This window comes from Candoia aspera, chromosome 1 (assembly GCF_035149785.1).
Source record: "Candoia aspera isolate rCanAsp1 chromosome 1, rCanAsp1.hap2, whole genome shotgun sequence".
NCBI classification, from domain to species: Eukaryota; Metazoa; Chordata; class Lepidosauria; order Squamata; family Boidae; genus Candoia; species Candoia aspera.
The window spans coordinates 7,051,686-7,071,961 of NC_086153.1; the positions used below are offsets into that span (position 1 = coordinate 7,051,686).

General features: G+C 49.3%; 1 protein-coding gene across 1 annotated transcript in view; it reads left to right on the top strand.

Moving 5' to 3' along the window:
* Positions 1 to 862: 862 nt before the first annotated feature.
* The window catches only part of LHX1 (LIM homeobox 1), a 58,918-nt gene continuing 39,504 nt past the window's right edge, over positions 863 to 20,276 (top strand). Inside the window, exons 1-2 of the mRNA XM_063291111.1 lie at positions 863 to 1,032; positions 15,438 to 15,664. Of these exons, the coding sequence (XP_063147181.1) occupies positions 863 to 1,032; positions 15,438 to 15,664 (397 nt within the window). The remainder of the gene's footprint in view (positions 1,033 to 15,437; positions 15,665 to 20,276) is intronic.

Consider the following 20,276-nt stretch of genomic DNA (forward strand, 5'->3'; position numbering starts at 1 on the left):
TAGTACAGACAGACCCCAATCGACTCTGACCCCCACCCCCGGCTCGGCTCGGCTCGGCTCTTCCTGCCCGGCCCAGGTGTGAAAGGTTCCCTCTCTCCCCAGCTTCGGCTTCGTCGACCTGTCGGTTCGCCTGTGGTCATCGCTGCCCCTTTTTAATTTATTGCTAAATTATTTTCAGAGCGAGGAGGCGGCGGGATTTTTTAAATTTTGATTTTGTCCTCAACTGCACTTTGACCTCGGACTGCTCTACCTCAAACCTGAGAGAATCCCTCGCCTTTGTTTCTTTTTACGACCGATTGATGTTCTTTCCTCCTCCGATTTTTCGTCCTCCTCAATTCGGCTTGTTATTATTATTATTACTGTCGTCGCCGTTGTTGTTACTATTATTAGCCAGCGTTCTGGAGAAATTTTCTTGCAACATTCATACATCCCAGAAGGAAAGAAAAGGACAATATTATTAATAACTTTTTTTGGTTCTCGACTCACCAAACCTCTGGACACCGGGGAGGGGGAAATTGCTGATTTATTATTTTTTTTGGAACAATTGACAAGAAAAAGGGGATTGGCGAGATGCACTAAGAGGGCCTTCTGAGGGGCACCTCAGCTCCGCGATCCTGCCCGGACCTTGTCAAGACCAGCCGCCGGTTGTTTCCAGGGGCTGCCAACGGAGCCGGAGGGGGCTGCTTTTTCCGTCTTGCCTGCCCCCGTCTGGGTCTCGCTGAGCCGTGGCATTGGTGGACTCTCGCCTTCGTTTCGTCCCCCGCTCCTAAAGGGCCTCGCGGCACGGACTTTCTCTCCGCAAACTTTGGAATCGCCCTTCTCCTCCCCTCCCTCGCCCGAGCACGACCTCCAGCCAAAGACAATGGTTCACTGCGCCGGTTGCAAAAGACCCATCCTGGACCGCTTCCTGCTCAACGTCTTAGACCGGGCTTGGCACGTGAAATGCGTCCAGTGTTGTGAATGTAAATGTAACTTGACCGAGAAATGCTTCTCCAGAGAGGGAAAACTCTACTGTAAAAACGACTTCTTTAGGTAAGTTCCGAAGGGGCTTCACCCCCAGTCTTCCCCCGCCTCTTTCTTCCTGTTCACGCTAAACTAGGCCTCTTTACAGGGAAGTCAGCCCTACCTCATTCACACAACGCGCGTAATTAAATCGGGTTCAAGTGTTCCACAATTCCTGAATTAAGTCGGGTTCAGGTGTTCCACAAGACGTCGGACCACGCAGTAACCAAGCGGGCTGGGCTGGGCTGGGCTCGGACAAGACTGCTAAGACCCCATATCTAAAGAAGGGCAACGGTCTCCGGATTGGGCGCGCGAAAGCAGACTGCTGGACCCTTCCCTGACCTGGTCCAACGGCGTGTGGGAACCGGGATGCATGCTTGCTCCTTCTTGGGAGAAGCTCTCCTGAGCCGGTGGGGATTTACTTTCGAGTAAATATGCCGGGGACTGCTCTGGCCTGGGGTGGGGCGGGCTCTCGTCCGCTTTGGCATCGCCTCCCAATTGTTCCGCGTCCTGAAAACTTTCCTTTGAACCTTCCCCTCCTCCGCCCCCCCCTCGACTTCCACTTCCAGCTTCCAACCAGGCTAACGCCTCCTTCAGTGGGGAGGCAGGCCACGCAAAGGTCGCTTCTCCAGGCAAGGGAGACCTTTCGGCCGAGGTTCCGTTTCAAAGGCTCCGGAGGTCTCCGCTCGCCTGGAGCGTCGACAGCATTTCTGAGCGCATGCAAAGCGCTTTCCCTCCTCTTCCTCTTGGGAATTTCCACAGCCCTACGGATTAGGGCCAGAGCTTTCCCGTCCGTTCCGGGCCAAATTTGGCGCCGCGGAATCCTTGAAGTGTGGATGAAGGGAAGATAAGCTCTAGGACCAGCGATGGCCCGGCCTCGCACAGCGCCTTGCACGCAGGAGGTACTCGGCTCTTAGGGAAAGCCCAGCACGGGCGAGTGAGCGGAAAGCCGGGTTTCCAGCTCGCCTTTGTTCCCGGGCCTCAGGTAGAGCAGGGCCACCAGCGGCCTGGCATGAGAAGGGAGAAGGGGAAGAAGCCTTTAAATGGGGAGGAAGAAGGCCTTGCCCCATTCTCCGCATTTTCTTTCCCGGAACAAGCAGGGCGGCCCTGGGATCCGAGCCAAGCCGGCGCCGGCGCTGGCGCTGGGACCCGGGCCCGCGGTGCAGCTGAGCTTCCAACAAAGGAAGCCGGCAAAAGCGGGGGAGAAGCCGATACAGATAATAGAAAAATACCTTGTCTATTACCTGTATTTGCGCTGTTACTACAGGCGCGCGGGTGCGCGCGCCTAGATGTATGTGTAGAAATAGAGGAGAGCAGGAACGGGTCAAGGAATCCAAAGCGAGTTGAAAGTTGAGCGGAGCAGCGAATCAATCCGGTTGGCGGAACAGGGTGCGCGATCGCTCGGGAGAAGGCCCAAGGAGGGATCCGGCCTCTGCTCAACCGCTGCTCCCTGCCAGATCTCCCCATCTTCCAGGCCAGGAAGGTCCTGAAGCGCACCAAATTAGGAAGTGAGTCAACACCAGCATCCCCCTCCCCAGTCTTTGAAGCTGGTCAGAATGACTCCAGGACACCGGCTGGAGAGGACGCCTAGAGGGGGGGTGATCCCGCCGGCTTTCTTTCTGGACAGTTTCGAAGGGGAGGGGACTACACCTCCCATCCGTCCCAGCCCGTGTTGGGCTTCAGACAGCTGAGGTTGGCATTGTTTTTGTCGCTTGGGGTGGCTCTTTTTAGCCAAACAAACTCCTTTAGGATGGTCCCGATGAGGTTTGGAGACCCAAACAACCTTGTGGTTGGCCTGGAAAGCTGCGGATCCCTGCTCGGGAGAGCGAGACGCGTCCTCTCCAATGAGGCCTCCTGAGCCTGGCCTTGCGGTTGTTTAATATCTGATCCGGCTCCCTTTATTTATTTTAATGTTCCCTAGGGAATGGTTCCGCCGCCCGTTCCCTTAAGGGCTCCGGGGAGAAGCGCGGAGGATCGGCGTCTCGCCTTAGGGCTTACCAATATGCTCCTCTCCGGGCGCTTCCGCCTGCCAAGACGCGTCGCTCTGGCCCTTGTGATGAGCAGGGAAGATTGCTTTCCATGGGAGGGAGCGAGCTAGTTTAGAAGGGCGAGCCGGGAATGAAAGCTAACGGGAGGCGCAGGCATGGGCGGTAAATCGCGTTGAAAGACTGGGGGGGAGCGTTTCCGAGAGAAGGACCCGAGGCGGGGGTCTGCGCTCGCTTCGAACGGCGAAGCCCGCGCGCGGCCTGAAAGGTTTCTGACCAAACTAAGTCGGGAAAACGAGAGAGACACGCGCTCACATCCAGGCTCCTCGATAGCCAGAAAAGGGAGCCTCGCAAATCTGGGGAGGCAATTTTAAAATCCTAAAAAAAATTGTTTGAAAAAAAAAAACTAAATTAAACAGGAAGCTAGAGCGTGGACAAAGCGCAAAGTCGGCGGATCTGTATCCCCACTGCTGGACCCGTCACCTTTTAAGTTTGCAACGACCCTTTTCCTTTCCTGCAGCCGCGGGACTTTGGGAGTCAGTCTAGCCGGGAGTGGACCCCGCCATGGGAGACGTTCCGCTTCTTAAAAGCGCACAGAACCACGCGGGTGTGGGGGTTTTCCCCTGAAAGGAGCGCAACGGTCCGCTGGCCAATTCGGCCCGGGCTTTGTTTCTTTCTGCCGCCGCCTGCCCCCGCCCCCCCCCCTAGCTTCGATGTGGCTCTTCTTGCAACGGGCAGGAGGCAATCAATGACTTTGAGCCGATCTGCGAAAGCTTATCGGCTTGGAAGATTGTTTTCCGCCAGACCACCGGTGGGTTGGGGATCGAGGGCCGTAAAGCTTTCGTGCCAGAGCAGAGACTAGAAACCGGGGGAGACGGCGCGGGGAGCTGGTGAGGTCAGATTCTGGAAGGTTTAAGTGTTTCTGGTAGGGTGGAATCTGGAGCCGGATTCTCTAGCGTCTCCGCTAAAGCAAGGGATGTGTGTGTGTGTGTGTGTGTGTGTATAGGCAAGCGGACATACTCCGAAGAAATAATAGTATGACCAATAATAAACACATTTTTCTCTCCACTTCGCACCTGCCGAGAACGCCCCCCTCTTTCATCCATGTCAGGGGGCATTGTGCCCCCTCCGCAGGGAAAAAAATTTGGCCCCCCAAAATCCCCCCAGCGTCTCTCCCCAATAAAAGAATCCAATCCCCCTCCCCAAACTGACTATTGGGTGGGTGTTCCACGCCTGCTGCAGCAGAGACCACCGAGGCCTTGGGCCGGCAAGTTCAGTTCAGATGTAAAACCAGTTGTTTAATTTGGGTTTACCCTGTGTCAATCCAGCCAAAGAGAGTCTATTCAGCAAACCCTGGCTTACCCTCGTGGGTGAACCCAGCTTTGGCATTGGACGCTGTTGGCATAACGCGCTTGGTTAAACTGCGGCCGCCCAATTTGCTTCGCAGCGGCTGCATCCACACAACCCGCTTAACCCGCTTCTTGAATTAATTCATTCCCGGCGTTCGCTCGCTGCATCGGACCAGAAACGAATCAAACGTGTCCATGCGACGCTAAACCACACACACCTGCCTTAAGCAAAGTTAAAACCCGCCTTAGGGTATGGTGGGGATGCTAGTTATTTTCGCTGATCAGGTTCAAATTTTGGGGGGAACACAGCCGGAGTGTCTTAGAAACCAGCCACCTGGGCTTATTTTGCAAACCATGGTTAAGCAAACCATCAATTAGCCTGCTGGGTACACCAGCTTCAGTTTGGTATAAGGTTTCCTGGACTGGAATCTCCCGCTTCGCACGTGTCTCTGATTCGCTCCTGACGACCTCCGGGTCCCTCTCCTGGGATAAGGCAAGCAGTGGATTCTAGTCCAGAAAATCGCTTCCCCCCCCCCCCCCCCGCGCCGGCCCCAGTCGCTTGACCCTCCTTCTTGGAGCATTAGGTGATGGTGCCCACTTCTCGCCCATCCACAGAGCCAGACTGTGGCCAGCTAACAGGATTTGTTTCAGCCAAAATTGGAAGAGGGAGAAAAGCGTCTTTTCCCTTACGGAGTGGGAGGGGGAAGGAAACTTCGTTGCGCCCAATCCGCTCTACAAGAATTGCGCGTTCACGAGCCAAGCGAAAAAAGCCCCTAATTCGATTTTACTCGCGCCGCCTCGGAACCCCGGTCGCGGGTCCAGCGAAGGCAAAGGCGCTCCGGCTTCTCAGCGCGGGCCTGTTCCCAGACTTTTATCGAACCCGGCTGAACTAAAGTAGAATTAACCCGGTTTCCTGGGTTCCCGCGAGGCACTCCAGTATGAATTAAGGACGGGCTGGGGTCGCCGGACAGGCTCGGCTAAAAAGTCGTTCCCGGTTTTGTGGCTGGCTTCTCGCACTAGGCTAGATCTGGCCGAAATGGGGAGCTCGCGGTTGTGGGAACGTCAGCCGTTGCCTTCCTAAATTCAGGGAACCACCCCAAGCCCTCGGGTCAAATGATTGCTTCGGCATCGCACGTGCGGTGAGTTTAGCGACGATGCTTCCTGAACCTGGGTGGGCTTAGCTTGTGTGAACCCGCCTCGCTATCCTAGAGCACACCTTAAAAGTGGCGTTTTAAAAGAGGAAGAGGTGGCATAGGGGTCAGCTGGAGGGAAGGGAGGCAAGACCGATTCTCCAGCGGCTCTGAAAATAAAGCCCCTTTTTTGCAGCCAGGCATCAAAATAGAAAGCGAAGCCTACAACCCCGTATAGTATTTGTAGGAGGAAAGGGAGTCTCTGGCAGCCAAAAATCAGAAATCGGGGGGGTGGGGGGAGGCACCTTTCCCGACCTACGCATTTTATTCCTCTAATGAAGGGAGCTGCAGTTCACGAAGCCTCCTGGCTTTGAATAAAATGTGTGAGTTGAAAAAGGTGCTACTGGATTCCTTCTGATTTGGGGCAACCCTGTGTTTGTTCTCCGTCGACCCCACCCCCGGTTTTGTGCTGCTAGGGGGATAAAACGGGGCTAGCCAAAAGGGGAGCGGAGACCGAGCTGAAGGTCGTGCGAAAGGAGATGAGGTCCGCGGAAAAACAGGGCGCGAGGAGGGGCGGACGGGAGGGGGACGGGAGCCGTGAAGGCGGAGAAGGGCGGCCGGGGAAGGTCATCATCCCTGGGGCCGAGTCCTCCCTCTCTCCAGGCGCGGACCTTCGAGTCCAGCACAGCGGAAGGGCGCCGGGCGGCCGACCGCCGCGCTCCGGTACAACCGGAGACGTCAAGGTGAAGCGGGGCCTTCTCTCTTTCCGAAGGGCGCCCAACAGCCACTCCCGGCAGCTCTCCGTTCACCCCACAGCAGACGGAAAGTTTTGCCCCCGATCCGTCCCCCAAGGCCGGCCGGCTTCTTCCCCCAACAAAACGCTCCGCGTTCAGTCTTGTGGCGAAGTTTGGCCTGGAGTCGGGGAGGGGGGGCGGGGAGGGGAAGGATTTAGACACGCGTCGGGTCCTTCCCAGCGCTTTTCAGGCTCCGGATTCCTCTCCGTTCTGCTCTTGCCTCTCCCCGGTTCTTTCTTTTTAAGTTTCTAGTCCTTTTGTCCAGCTTCGCCCTGTATCTCCCCGCAATGTCTGCTTTCTCGTCGGCCAACCCGGGCGAGCGCTTGGCCCCTCAGACGAGGCTGCTTTGCCGGCCCTCCTGGCAGTTCTTCGCAGAGTCGACCCTTCGCGACGGACTTGATTCCTTTCCCTTGTGCCTTGAAACGTCGGTCACCCTGCCGCTCCGCGGGCGAAGCTCAAGAAACTTCGCAAGGCCGGATAGGTGGGGCCCCAAAGCCCATCACTAGGCCCCGCCAGAGACAGGGGGGCCCCGCCGACAGGACTTTGGGCAGGGAGAGTCCCGGGCCCCGGTCAGCGGGGAAGGGCTGGAGGGAGCCGGGCGGGTTTGCAGGATCGTACCTGGGGATGGTTAGAGACCGTGTGGCCAATTAGATGTTCAGAGGCAGCATTTCGGGGCCCTTTCCCCCTCGATCGAAGCAAAGCAGCTTTGTGTCGGAGAATTTGGAAGGGGGGCCACTAGGAAATCTCCTACTGGGAGTAGGAAAAACAGCCTCGAAGGAGGTAGTGGGAAGCCACTCCCGTCCTGTGGCCTAGAAAAGACACGTGTCCACGAAGTCTCCAGAGATCGAGCTTGACTTGACCAACAGAGATAGGCCCCGTTGTCTGGCAGGGCAGAGACCGTCCGTATCCTCTAACGGCGTTCCTCTACCGTGCGGTCGAAGCGCGTATAAACTCCCACCACCCCATTCTTCCCCCGGACCTGGCCGGGTTTCCGCCGAAGCGAAGCTGCAAAGGTTCGCGCCGCGCTTCCCCTCCGGTTAGCAGTCGCTCGGCGGGTCGTTCTGCCCCGCGCGTTCAAACGAACCGAGCCTCGATGCGTGCTGCCAAGTGGCGGCAGACACGGGTTGGAGCGGCCGTGGGCACCAGCCAAGGGGAGAGAACCCAAACCCAAACGCCCGTCGGAGCTGAGTCAAAGGATGGGGGTCGCATCTCCGGCAGGAAGCTACCGCGCGTGTCCCTGAGATGTCTTCGCTTCCTGAGCTTAGCGTGACTCCAGCCATTGTGGCTTCTGTAAACCCGACTTTTATGACTTTGCCGGAAGTGGAAATCAGATCAGCCTGCCTCGTTTAACAAATTGGGATTCCACAAAGCATGACTTAGCTCGAGGCGTGGATCCACCCAGCGCAGAAGCCAGGCGCTGAGGGGCTTGCCCGGGCGTCCGGGAGACGTGTGGCAATGGCTGGGTCGGCTGTGAAAGCGCCCCGGGCTGCCGGCGGCCCCGATCCCCATCCTCCGGGCTTACCCCGTTGGGCACCGCTAGCCAGCCCGAGACCGCGCTTATCCAGAATAAGCGGGAACGGGAAAATGAGGGGTTGGATTGCCCAGTGTGGGGATCGCTCAGCCGGCAGGATTGGTCTACAATGCCGCGCAAAGGAGGGCAAGATTGCAGTTGAAATTAGTATTTTATGGGGGGGGGGGGTTTCCAGGCGCAGAAGCCAAAAAAGAGGAAAAATGAGTCAGTAAATGTATGTGCGGACACGCAGAGGCTAGACAAAATACACACCGTTCATGTAGAAAATGGAAATCTTTTTAAAAGAGGGAGGCAGGGACAAATGTGAAGCCCCCCCCCCCCGGCCTCCCTCCCTTCTCCCAGCTATTCCCACAGTTACTCCTAAGCCGATTTCCCCAGACGCAAGTCACGGGGACCGTGTCCGCTGTGCCGGGGTAAGGCAGCCTTAAGAGTTACTGGGGACCCCTTTACACCCGACTGGGACCCACAAAGGAGGGATTTGGAAAGGGATGCTGGATGAAGGCTGGCTGCTGCTGGGACGGGCTGGCGAGGAAGCAAGACGGCCCCGCTGATCCTGCAAAGGACGCGAGAGTTGGCGCTGCAGCCGGGCAAGCGGCGCGCTGGACTTGTGCCGCCAATAGTAATGTGTGAAGCTTCCGGGCCTGCTTCCTTTGCAGGGGTGTCCGCTGGGTGTAGGTCAAAAAGGCAAGATGGCAGCCGTGATGGTGTGTCACAGATAAGGAATGGGTGAACCTCCCCCACCCTGAGGGCACCCTGGTTTTGAGGCTTTTTCACCCCGGTTGCTTGAGAGTCTTGGAGAGGGTCCCCAACCCTGGTTAGCAGAAAACCTGCCTTTCCTTTCCTAGCCTTGAGGCCCACTTCTTGTTAGGGTCACCGAGATCCCACCCAATCCATGGCATCTTCCAAAACCACAAAGCTCCAACGTGAACCTCAATCTCCTTCCTTCCAAGTCAGTTCCATCCAAGGATGGGATCGACTAGGATCTGCTGGCAGGTGACAACATGAACACGATCTTCTCCCAAGCACCCTTTTGAAATTATTTATTGATTTGTTTGTTTTTCAGATTTCTATCACAGCCCATCTCCCCCCCCCCTTTCAAATTAAACTCAGAGTCACCCCAGCTTGGGTTTCTGCAACTGGGTTCCTGCTCAGCAAGGCTTCACTGTGGCTTGCTGAACAAACCACAGTTGTTCGGGGGTTCCCATTGCATCAAACCTCTGGAGTTGATCAACCAGGATAGCTGAGTTCCTGGAACCAAATTGAACCTAACAAGCTAGCTTTGTGAAGCTTGCCTGCACCGATGGGAGCTAAGCTGCTTTTGGTTCTAGGACTCTGACAGACAGATGGGCTTGGAAGAGGGGGGTCTCCTTGGTGATCAGACAGTCCTGAACCCTGTTTTAAGACACACACACACACACACTCCCCAAGCCTTTGATTTTCTTTTCTTTAATCCCAAGGTGGAGGAGCTGATTTTAGCAAGGCTGGAAAAGTTCTCGGTGCGTCCTTGTTATACAATGGACTTACTACCCTACGTAGTTGGTGGGAGAAAGCTGTAGCTGCACATAAAAAAATATTAATCATAATTTATTAAATGTATCTGCCGCCGACTCCCAGCGACTCTGGGTGGTTTACAATTGTTAAAACGTTTAAAAGACAAAGAACAATACAGAAAAGACAAAAACCGCCCAAGACAAAGGACAACACTGGCCATTCCTCTGTCTCAGTACATGATTCCCAGCATCTTTCTTGGAGCAAGGCAGACCTGAATAGACTCTGCAGCAACTCAGGAAGCTGCAAAAACACTCTGAAGACTGTATTTGTTGTTCATCTATCCCCTTTGCACACTTCACTGGAGCATCTGCTTTGTCAGGTCCTAATACTGTGGCAATCACTGATAATGTTTTCATGCAACCAGTGCATTTTTTGCACACCTCCAAATTCTTGGTAAAGGAGCTATTAACAATGGCCAGAATAACAAAGAAAGCTGTTATTTAATATGTACTTGTCCAAGTAAGTCCCCTTGAACACCATGGGGTGTAATTCTGAGTACATATGCCCAGAACCATGTAATAAGATAATTGATGGAGAATTGTAATATATGCAGATAGTCACATACATCCTGGGCCGTCTTTATCTTTCCTGATATCTTTCCAGCACCCCTGTGGAGCAGGGAATATTTAATATTTTCAGCACAGTAACAGGCTGCAAGACTTAATCTATGCTAAAAATTCTTCCCATTTCTAACTCCACAACCCTCTGGTGGGTGGGGGGCTGTGATTTCAGTCCTTGTGTGTGCCCCCCACCGCCGCTCCAGAAACCTTTACATGTACTGGAGGGCTAACAGCTATTCCCGTTCTCATCCCCAGCAGGAAAACCTCTGGAGGTTTATTCCACTGCTTCTCCAGCAAGGCTCAGAGGCAAATGGTTGTTAGTCATTCTGATCTGCATGGAATTTAGTTCCAGAACAATCGCTGAAGTGCCCGAAACCAGCTGGTGAAGATCCGTGGCTAGGAAATGATCAGGATATTTAAAACCCTCCCACAGAGGCCCTGTGCTTCTACTGTCATGATCGGAGCCCTATCATGGATTGGTGGGGGGTTCAAAGGACTGTGCTGAAAATATCAGGAAAGATAAAGACCGTCCATTGGAAAGGTGAATGTCAAAGTGCGCTGATACTAACTAGGTTCCCAGCACTTAGGATAGTACAGAAGATCACTGACTGGAAATGCTGCTAGAAACAAGGGCAGGTTTAGAGGCTGTTTAAAACCATGGCCAGCCCCTTCCAGGGTACATCCAGGAAGTCAGGGTGAGCAGTCTTTTGAGGACTTGGAACCGCATTTAATATTTGAGAGAGAATGTGGGGAAAGTGGGTCTTGAATCTGAGCTTCCTTTATATTTGTTTGCTTTTTGTTTTAAACTAAGTTACACCTAATTAGGTCTTAAGGTAAAATCTCTCTAGAGCTGAGCTTGACTCCTGGGGCCAGCCTGGACCAGACCATGTCATTTTCTTAGCAATAATATGCCACTGATTTTTCCCAGGATCTTTTTTCAACTTCCCAATCTACCCAATCTTCCTGGTGGCCTCCCATCCAAATACTGCCCAGTTTTGGCTCTGCTTAGCCTTTTTTGACTTAAGCCACCTCACTTAGGCTAAAAAATTTTGAGTTTTCCATCTCAGAATGGAAGGAAAATAGGGCACCGATTTTCAGCAACTACGATCAGAGGTGGGGGAGGGGGGAAGGGGAGGCTAAAAATATGTTTCAGGCAGCGTGTGGCCCTGGGGATCAAGTTGCTTACCCTGTGATGGAATTTGAAACCAGGCAAGTTTGCACCGATACAAACTATATACTTACTATAGGTATATTAAATTAGGGATAAAAACAGATGAGGAACAAATACAGATGTTACAGAAAAAGTCCTAAATGTAGGACCTACATTTCAAGACCTCACGTGGCTTCCAGGGGTTCAGTTGCAACCTCCTATGTCCCCCACCCCCATTTTTTTTTTTTTAATCAGCAAGAAATCTGTAGCCACTCCATTGCCTCTTCTGGCCTTGCCTTTTTAAACCCAGCTCTCAAATGAGAGGATATTGCTAAAGTAAAGGTTGTACACGTTAATGTTTATTAATTAAATCGATTAACAGCAATGCTATTAATATAGAATTCTAAAAAAATAAAATCTAGACTTCACTTCTGGTGACTCCGCGGACATGTTTGTGCTGTTTTCTTAGCAACAGTGAGGAAGTGGTTTGCCAGTGATGTCTTCTGTTTTCGTTTTGTTCTGTTTTGTTTGACTGCTGAATCTAATTTACAGCCTGGGAATCTCCTGGTGGTCTCCCAGTCACATCCTAGCCAGGTCTAACTTCATTTAATTTACAGAAATCCACCAAGGTCAACCAGGTCAGGGGTTCTGCAGGGTATGATTATGGATTGGTAAGCCAGTTAACAGTGACTTGGCTTTGTGGCTGAATGGAGTGATGTAGTGATCTCTCCAACATCTGGTCATTGTCTTCTCTAGGAACCTACCACCACCTATATTCTGCCGCTTTGTAAAATATCTGGGCTCATACAGAATTTGGAAGCTTTGGTGACCAAAATGGGCCCAAGGTATTCTAGTTTCTGCTGTTCCATCCAGAGATTGGTTGATTGAATCATTCAATTATTCAGTCATTCAGTCATTCAATCATTCACTTGATTTATATGGCCGCCGATCTTGCAAATGTAACTTTGGATGGCTAACAACACCTTAGAATTATAAAAAACAATATTAGTGGAATAAAAAGACAACAGTGGTCACCAAGAATGAACTGGACAAGACAATAAACTTCTAGAACAGAATTCTGGGAGTTGAAGTCCACACATCTTCAAGTTGCCAGGGTTGAGAAACACTGCTGTAGAACCACAGAAGTCTCTGAAGTGACTTTGAACCAGTCCCTCGACTCTCAGCCTAAAAGTCAGGGTGATATTGTGGGGAAGGTGCTGGATCAGGACCAGAGGGACCCAATTTCTGGTCCCTTTGTCTCTCAGCCCTACCTACCTCACAGGGTAAAACTTGTATTCATAGGATAGAACTGAGGAATATCCCATGTAATTGCTCACTGAAAAAAAGAATTGATTCAGAGACTCACTCTCTGAAAAAAGAAGGGCCATAAATGCAATGAGCAAATGAATAAATGAATACATCTCGCAGGCACAGGAATTTTATTATTGGTTAGTAGATAGTGCCTTGCAATTTATTAAATGTAATTTGTATTCAGTTATGACTGCTCAGTGCTAAAATTCTACATCCGAATGATCAAAACACAGTTGTTGGGTTCATGTAACATGCTATATACATACAAATAAATCCTTTCAGAGTTTAACATGATGGCCTGGTTCAAGCTGTATTCCCTCTCGCTATTTAGAAAAAGCACCTCCATGTCAGTGAATTCTTACTGGTTAACTGATTGAATTTTATGCTTTTGATTTTTTTTTTTTAATACTGTCTTTTGCCATTTTACTTCCTGGTTTGCGTGCGTGTTGGATCAGAAAGAAAGAATAAATAACACGATCTCTGGGGTCCTACTCTAAACTTTTTCTTCCTTTCTTCTTTCCTCTTGCTGTCAAGGAGCTCTCAGCAAGTGGCCAGCCCTGTATGGGTTGGGATGCTAATCAGGATGGGAGCTGGTTATTAGTTGGATAGGAGACCACCAAGAGATCCTAGGGCTGCAGGCCAGCCGACAACTCAGAAAGCACTAACAACTTCCATGTTGTTGCCAAGACAACTTAATGGAACTTGACTTGAAGGAGATTTTTACCTTGATCCTCAATTAGGAAACATGCTTAAGGTTGATATTCCAACTTCATTATGTCATGATGGTCTTCAGCTCCCTTTCTAGTCATAATCAGGAGGGTTAAAGAATAATACAGAGGTGAACCTCTTCTGACTGTTTGGAGACACACTTATGGAATATTTTCAAGGGAGGATCTAATTCAACCAAGGGACTGTAGGGTTAGAATTAATACCTTGTTGCTCATACAAAAGCAGTCCATGCGTGGCAGACCAACTGATCACATTTTAGGGGACAGAGTGATTCAGATCATTCTCAGCCATCTATAGGGCCAACCCAAGTTCTGTCTTAGCCTCAGCCTCCTTCACACATTCCAGAAATCTGTGAAGCACTTTCTGAACATCTGTCTCTTGGATCTGAAAGGACATCCTGCCCCTTAATATGACCCTTGTATAAAAGCTCATTGCAAGGGGGAGGGATGTTGGCCCTCTGCACATGTTCAGAAATCCATTTAGATTTACTTCTTAACAATACAGGTAGTCCTCACTTAACAACCACATTGCTTAGCGACCTAAATTCCAGTCCCAATTGTGGTTGTTAAGTGAGGACTACCTGTACTTGGGTTTTGTTCCTAACATTTTCAACATGTTCATTATAATCAACTTCTACCTTATTTCTTAAGTTTGATGCTAATAAACAGGAAGCCTCTTTATGTTCTTATAAAACATTTTTTCTGGATCTGGCAGAGAGAGAAATACTCTTCCCTTTGAGTGAATGTGCACTTAGCAACCTAATTTATTTATTTTCTGCTGTTTAAAATGTCACATTGTTGTCTTGTTTCCAAAATACGTCCCCCACAGAGGTGCAACTGGCACACCATTTATTTTTCGAAAACAGAACCAAAAAATATCAAAAGCAGTTTGCCATTCCCTTTTTCCAGGTAGTTTCCTTGGGATCTCCTGGTGGCTTCCTATCCACATACCAACTCAGTTCAATTCAGTTTCTCCTTCTGAGATTTGCCAAAGTTGGCTAGGTGCTACCCCCTAGCTGTATTCCACCAACCCTTAAATGTTTTTTTAAGGACTGCATTCTGGCTGCTAAGGGAAAGAAAAGAAAGTGATTTTTAAAAATCAGACAATTGATCCTCCCATGTTCACTGTGATCTTTTTGCAATAACTTCAGCTGACAATACTCATGGAAATTGATTTTTGGAAAACAAAAAGAGGGCAAATCCCGAGCAATTTGGCTTAAGATAATATTTACTGGTGAATGTTGTGTATAACAGTGTCTCTCAGCCTCAGGGACTTTAAGATGTGTGGACTGAAGTGTGCTGGCTGGGGAGTTGAAGTCCACACATCTTACAGTTGCTGAGGTTGAGAAACATGGTGTATATCATGTATTTTCTTCCCCACATTTAAAAAAAAATGAAAAGGCGCTTCTCTCCCACTTGATTCCTTCACTATAACAGAGGTAGCAGCCTTCAGGTAAGGCTGAACTACAACTCCCAGAATCCCATGCCCGCAATGATAAAGGGGATTGAAAGTTGTAATTGGCCACCCCTGTTGTAGAGGAAAAGAGAGAAGGGTTGGATTTAATGCCCTGGTGAGACACTAGAGAATGTGGCTTCTTTGATTGTGGTTCGTCTCAATGCATGTTTTTCAAAGGTATTAGATTACAACACCCCAAATCCTACAGCTGTTGGCTAGGGAGAAAGATTGCCAGTGGGTGTAGTGGTTAAGGTGCCAAACTGGTACTGGGAAGACCCCGTATTGGGGTTTGAGTCCCCCTTCAGCCACGGAAGCTCCCTGCAAGACTTTGGGCTAATCATTTTCTCTCAGCCCCACAGCCAATATGGGGTAGTAGAGAAAATGCTGGACTAGGAGCACAGAGACCTGGGTTCTAATGTTCCCTCTGCCACAGAAGATCCCCCAGGGCCATCCTTTCTCTCATCCCAAGAGTGAGTCCGGTCTAGCAGGGAAGGTGCTGGATGAGGAGCAGAGAGGCCCAGGTTCTAATCCTCCCTTAGGCACAGAGGCTCACTGGCTGGCTTTGGGCCAGGTAGTCTGTCTTAGCCCAACCTACCTCACAGGACTGTTGTGGGGAAAAATAAGAGGGGATGCTATTCTTTCCTCTTTGAGCTGCTGAATGAAAGAGCAGGATGTAAATCAAATCAATCAATCAATGGAGTTGAGCCAACAGATCTGAGGTGCACCACCATCGCCAGGTGGAGTGGATTGGCAGGTCTGTTGGGCTGTCCCTCCAATTTTTTGCCAGAAAAATGGTCAGTCTGAATCAAAATTCCTCCCTGATCAATTTCACAGGTGGTCTGTTTTTTTTTTCCTTCCTCCCTCCCTCTATCTCATTCCCTTCCATCCAGGTGTTTTGGTACAAAGTGTGCCGGCTGCGCGCAGGGCATCTCCCCCAGCGACTTGGTCCGAAGGGCCAGGAGCAAAGTCTTTCATTTGAACTGTTTCACTTGCATGATGTGCAACAAACAACTGTCGACCGGCGAGGAACTTTATATCATCGATGAGAACAAATTTGTCTGCAAAGAAGATTATCTGAGCAACAGCAACCCTGCCAAAGAGAACAGTTTGCACTCAGGTGAGGGGTTTGGTTGGCTGGGAAAACCTGGTCTGAGCAGACGTTGCTTTGCTGAGTCCAAAGCAAAAGTCTGGAGGGATTGGAGAATGGGATCAAATGCAACATTTGGTCTCTAAACGCCTTACAGGAAGGAAGGAAGGAAGGAAGGAAGGAAGGAAGGAAGGAAGGAAGGAAGGAAGGCAGGCAGGCAGGCAGGCAGGCAGGCAGGCAGGCAGGCAGGCAGGCAGGCAGGCTACTTGCCCTGATGTTTGTGAAACCAAGCACTAGTTTAAAAGAACTGACAAGAGAGTATATCAAGAAAGAGAAATGCATGGATTCCATTTTCCTACAGAGCTAAATAGAACTCCCAGAGTCAGAGGCAGTCTATCTTGGAATTTGTATTATGATTGAGAAATGCATGGATTCCATTTTCCTACAGAGCTAAATAGAACTCCCAGAGTCAGAGGCAGTCTATCTTGGAATTTGTATTATGTCTGAGAAATGCATGGATTCCATTTTCCTACAGAGCTAAATAGAACTCCCAGAGTCAGAGGCAGTCTATCTTGGAATTTGTGTTATGGTTGTATGGTCTTCCAGATAGTTGACTGGGAGCCCAATGTTAGATTGGGCTGGGTCTTCGGGTCTTTGCTTCCTTTTATCAGAGACACAGACTTTCAGTCATTAAACACAAAGCGTGGCCTTTTCCTGACTCAGCCAGCGGGCCTATTTACTTCAATATTGTTTACACTGACGGGCAGCTCCTGTCCCAGCCTTCCAACCAGGAGACTGTCAAGCACCCAGCCCAGATCTTCACATCCACCATGTCAGAAAATGGAATAGCACGGAGGGGTGGGATATGCCTTTGTAAAGTAAGAAAAGCAAAAACAATTAATGAGGAACAGGAGAAAGGAGGAAAAGTCAGTGAAAGTCATTGAATTAGAAAGGTTCGTTTCAGCCACCGAATCCAATTTCCTGCTCAGAGCTGGAATCCAAGCAAAAGAATTTTGCATTAAACAGCCCTAAAGTTTGCACTGGGTTATATAGGGCAGTGAATCTTTGCCTTGATTATTTTTTCCCCCTTGCACCTCCAGGTGAGGCCATTTGGATCTGAACTAGAGTTTTTTCCTAATATTCCTAATAATTATAGGAGAGCTGTGTTAGTTTGTGGTAGCAAAAAAATCAGAAGTCCGGGAGCACCTTTTCTGACTAACAAAGTTTGTTAAAAGGCAGATGCTTTCGTGAACTGGCCTCACTTCTTCCAATGCATTCACCAGTCAAGCCACTCTATGTGTCAGATGAAGTGCATCACAGCTCACAAAAAGTCTGCCTTTTAATAAAATTTGCCACTTAGAAAAGATGCTGCAAGACTCCAGACCTTTTATCGTAATATAAGGCTGATGCGACCTACCAATTTCTCCCTTTCAATCTTACCAGTTAAAGATGCCTTCCTAACGGTCCATACAGGCCCAGCATTTCCATTTGGTAACGCTGGTGGTGAAGATCTTCCAAATAACATGGATGTTCCTAAATGCAAATAGTGCTATTCTGAATTGAAGTCCAAAAATCACAATCCCAGGCGTTTCCAGCCGCTCAGGTGTGGCATTGGGTGCTGTTTAAACTCTGCATTAGCATGAGCATTCTCTCTTCCCTACAGACTCGGCTCTCTTTTAATTAAGAATAATTCCATGCTGGTTTGTTCAGAACCATTTGATTCCAAAGGGGGTTGTATAGAAAGTTAGCCCAATGGGCCATCTGAGTTACTCAGAGCTGCATATTGCTGCATCCTGCAGAATTCATTGTCAAAGAACGGTCCAGAGGTGATCACAGTGCATTTCCTGGCAAGTGAGCCCCATTTAGTATAATGGCTTCTGATCCATGAACAAGATCAGAAGACAGTGAATAATAAATGTGCAAGCTTGGTAGAAGAGTAAAATTTGCTGGTGCCATCAGACAGGGCCTTAGACAACGGAGGACCTCAAGATTTAATTTTCTTTTATGATCCCACTTAGATTCTAAGTTTGTTCTCTGTTTGGGGGCAGATGGGATGGATACTCAGAAGTGACCCCTTTTTTGTGCTGACCCCTCCCCACCGCTGCAAAACCTGCCCAGCAAACCACACCTAAACTTAGCCACCTTTCCTCTATCCTTCCAGCAGTAGACAAAGGCATTTTGGTTTGTCCAGGCATTTGAATTTCTTTCATGTCCTTTTATTTTTTTAAAGCTATGACTTCATTTTAAACTCTTTTACATTGCTGTGGGACTTGTAGCTCATTTTATTCCTGCCTTTTACATGCTGTGTCTTTTTCACCAGTTGTGGGGGTTTCTTTTTTCAAGTAAACTGCAGATTTAAAATACTGCACACTGCCCTGGGAAAACGTTTTTTTGTGCCAGGGTGGGCGGGGAGACAGATGACAATATGAGATGTTGGAATAAATAAATAATTGGAGTGATTACACATTAAAGTATTATTTTTTACCATCAAGAGAGGAGAGCCTCATGAGAACATTAAATCCAGAGTCTAGAGCAGTGTTTCTCAACCATGGCAATTTTAAGATGTGCGGACTTCAACTCCCAGAATTCCCCAGCCAGCATGGCTGGCTGGGGAATTCTGGGAGTTGAAGTCTGCACATCTTAAAATTGTCAAGGTTGAGAAACACTGCTCTAGAGTTTCCTAAGTGTGCAATATTGCTATTGTGGTGCATTTATTTTTCACACTTGCATCCTCTTTCTTTTTTTCCTCCCCTGCCCTAGGAGCTCAGGATGGCTTATCTGGGATATTCTGTTTTATTCTGACAGCAAATCTGTAACATAGATCAAGCAGTGATTTTAAAGCTCAGAAAGTGATTTGAACCCATCTCTCTTTAATCCAGAAGCAGTTGATTTAGGCTTCCAGGCGCTGCTTTGCCCTTCTCCTAGAATCTCGAGAGCAAAGCAGTGCAAAACAAAAAGCGCTTTAAGATGTGGATTTGTTTTAGGGGAGTGTAAGAGTTTGAAGACATTCCGCCCCAAATTCCTCTCCTAGACTCTGTAAGATTTCTTCGTTTCTTTTGTATAATTTAAGGATCAATTGTGGGTGTGAGTTTGTGACTATGACACCCCAGAAGTCGGAAACCCTGTCAAACTATCAGGCATTCCTCATGGGCTGATCAGCAGATCCATATGTTTTCCCCCAAATTTAACACACTTATCACCTCTCTGAAGGGATTCCAGGGGCAATGGGGAAAAATTATCATAATCGCAACAGCACCAAAACCAACAACGATTCTCTCCGGCATGAGGGTCAGGAGCCCGGGAGGCACTGTTAATTATTGTTGATGCTTATCCTCAGCTGCCCATTTTTCCTTTGCCTGTTCTTACTTTTCACGATCCTTTTGCGTGACTCGACGGACGTTTAGAAGTGCGTTCCTCGCCCCGCGTCCCGTCACTTGAGCCACGTAAGCAAATAAATAAATAACCGCAACAAGAATAACAGCGCAGAGAAAAGAGTTCCGCCCCTTGGCAGACCTTAAAAGTTAGACACGTGTTTGCAGGTGTCACGCGCTAATTTGGAAGGTGGGTTTTGGATTTGGGGTTTTATTTTTGTAAGACGCCCGTGAGTCGCCGCGAGTGAGTTGGGCAGCCATATAAATCTCTTTAATAAACAAACAAACAAACAAACAACTGAATCGGTGATAGTTCAGTAATTTCTTTTTTCATGTTCTCTTCTCGGCCTCGCTTTTCTTCTTCGCCCCTTTCCGAATCTAAACGACTTCTCAACCCTTTGCAGAGCCGCGGGCTTTTCTTCTTTTCGTTCCCGTTTTTCCCCCCTTCCCCCTTTCTCTCCTTTTCCCTTTGTCGCTGCCCCTTCCTTTTGCTTTCTTCTGTGCATCACAGTTAGGAAAGAATACTATTTTGTTATTTAGGGATGGAGAGGGGGCTGGGTGGGGGGGAGCTGGATTGGAGAAAAGGCTATAAGCTTCCTTGTGGATGAGAATCAAAGGTTCAGTGGCCCGGAAAGATTTACTGAATGTCAGACAAATATTTGAAGTGATGGGGTGGTGTTGCTTGCTCTGCCCGATTTCAATGCCTTGTTTTTTTCTTTTTCTTTGCTGGTGGGAAGAGTGTTAATGAAGCCCCGCCAGACAGAGGAGATCAGAGGGGCTGAAGAGATGTGTAACTTGCTATCCACACTTTGCTGCAAACTATGGGGTGGAGCAGCTGTAAGGTGTCTATGGGTCCCTTCCTTTTGGAAGGCGGCTGCTGTGGCATCGAAAATTGGATTTCCATTTTTAAATGCCAGGGAGGTCAGAGAATACAGACAGGCCGTGTGTACTTTGTTGCAAAGCACTTGGGGAGAGAAGGCCAGGAGCTGGGGGTGGGTGGGGGGCAAAGAAATTCACAGGGCAGGGCGATGTTTGGCCAGGCAGGTTTAATATGGAGGTGCCTGGGTCAGTTTCACACCCACGTGTCAGTGTGTACACGTGTAAAGTGTGAAGGCTTGTGGGGAGGGAGAGGAAGAAGAAGGAGGGCGGCTTGGGAACAATTTTCACTGCCGCGTGAGAAATCGTTAACACAATCCTTCTTCTCTTAGGTAAAAAAAAAACAAGAAAAAAAAAACCAGAAAACAGGGGAGTGAGAAGGAGAGAGGAAGTAG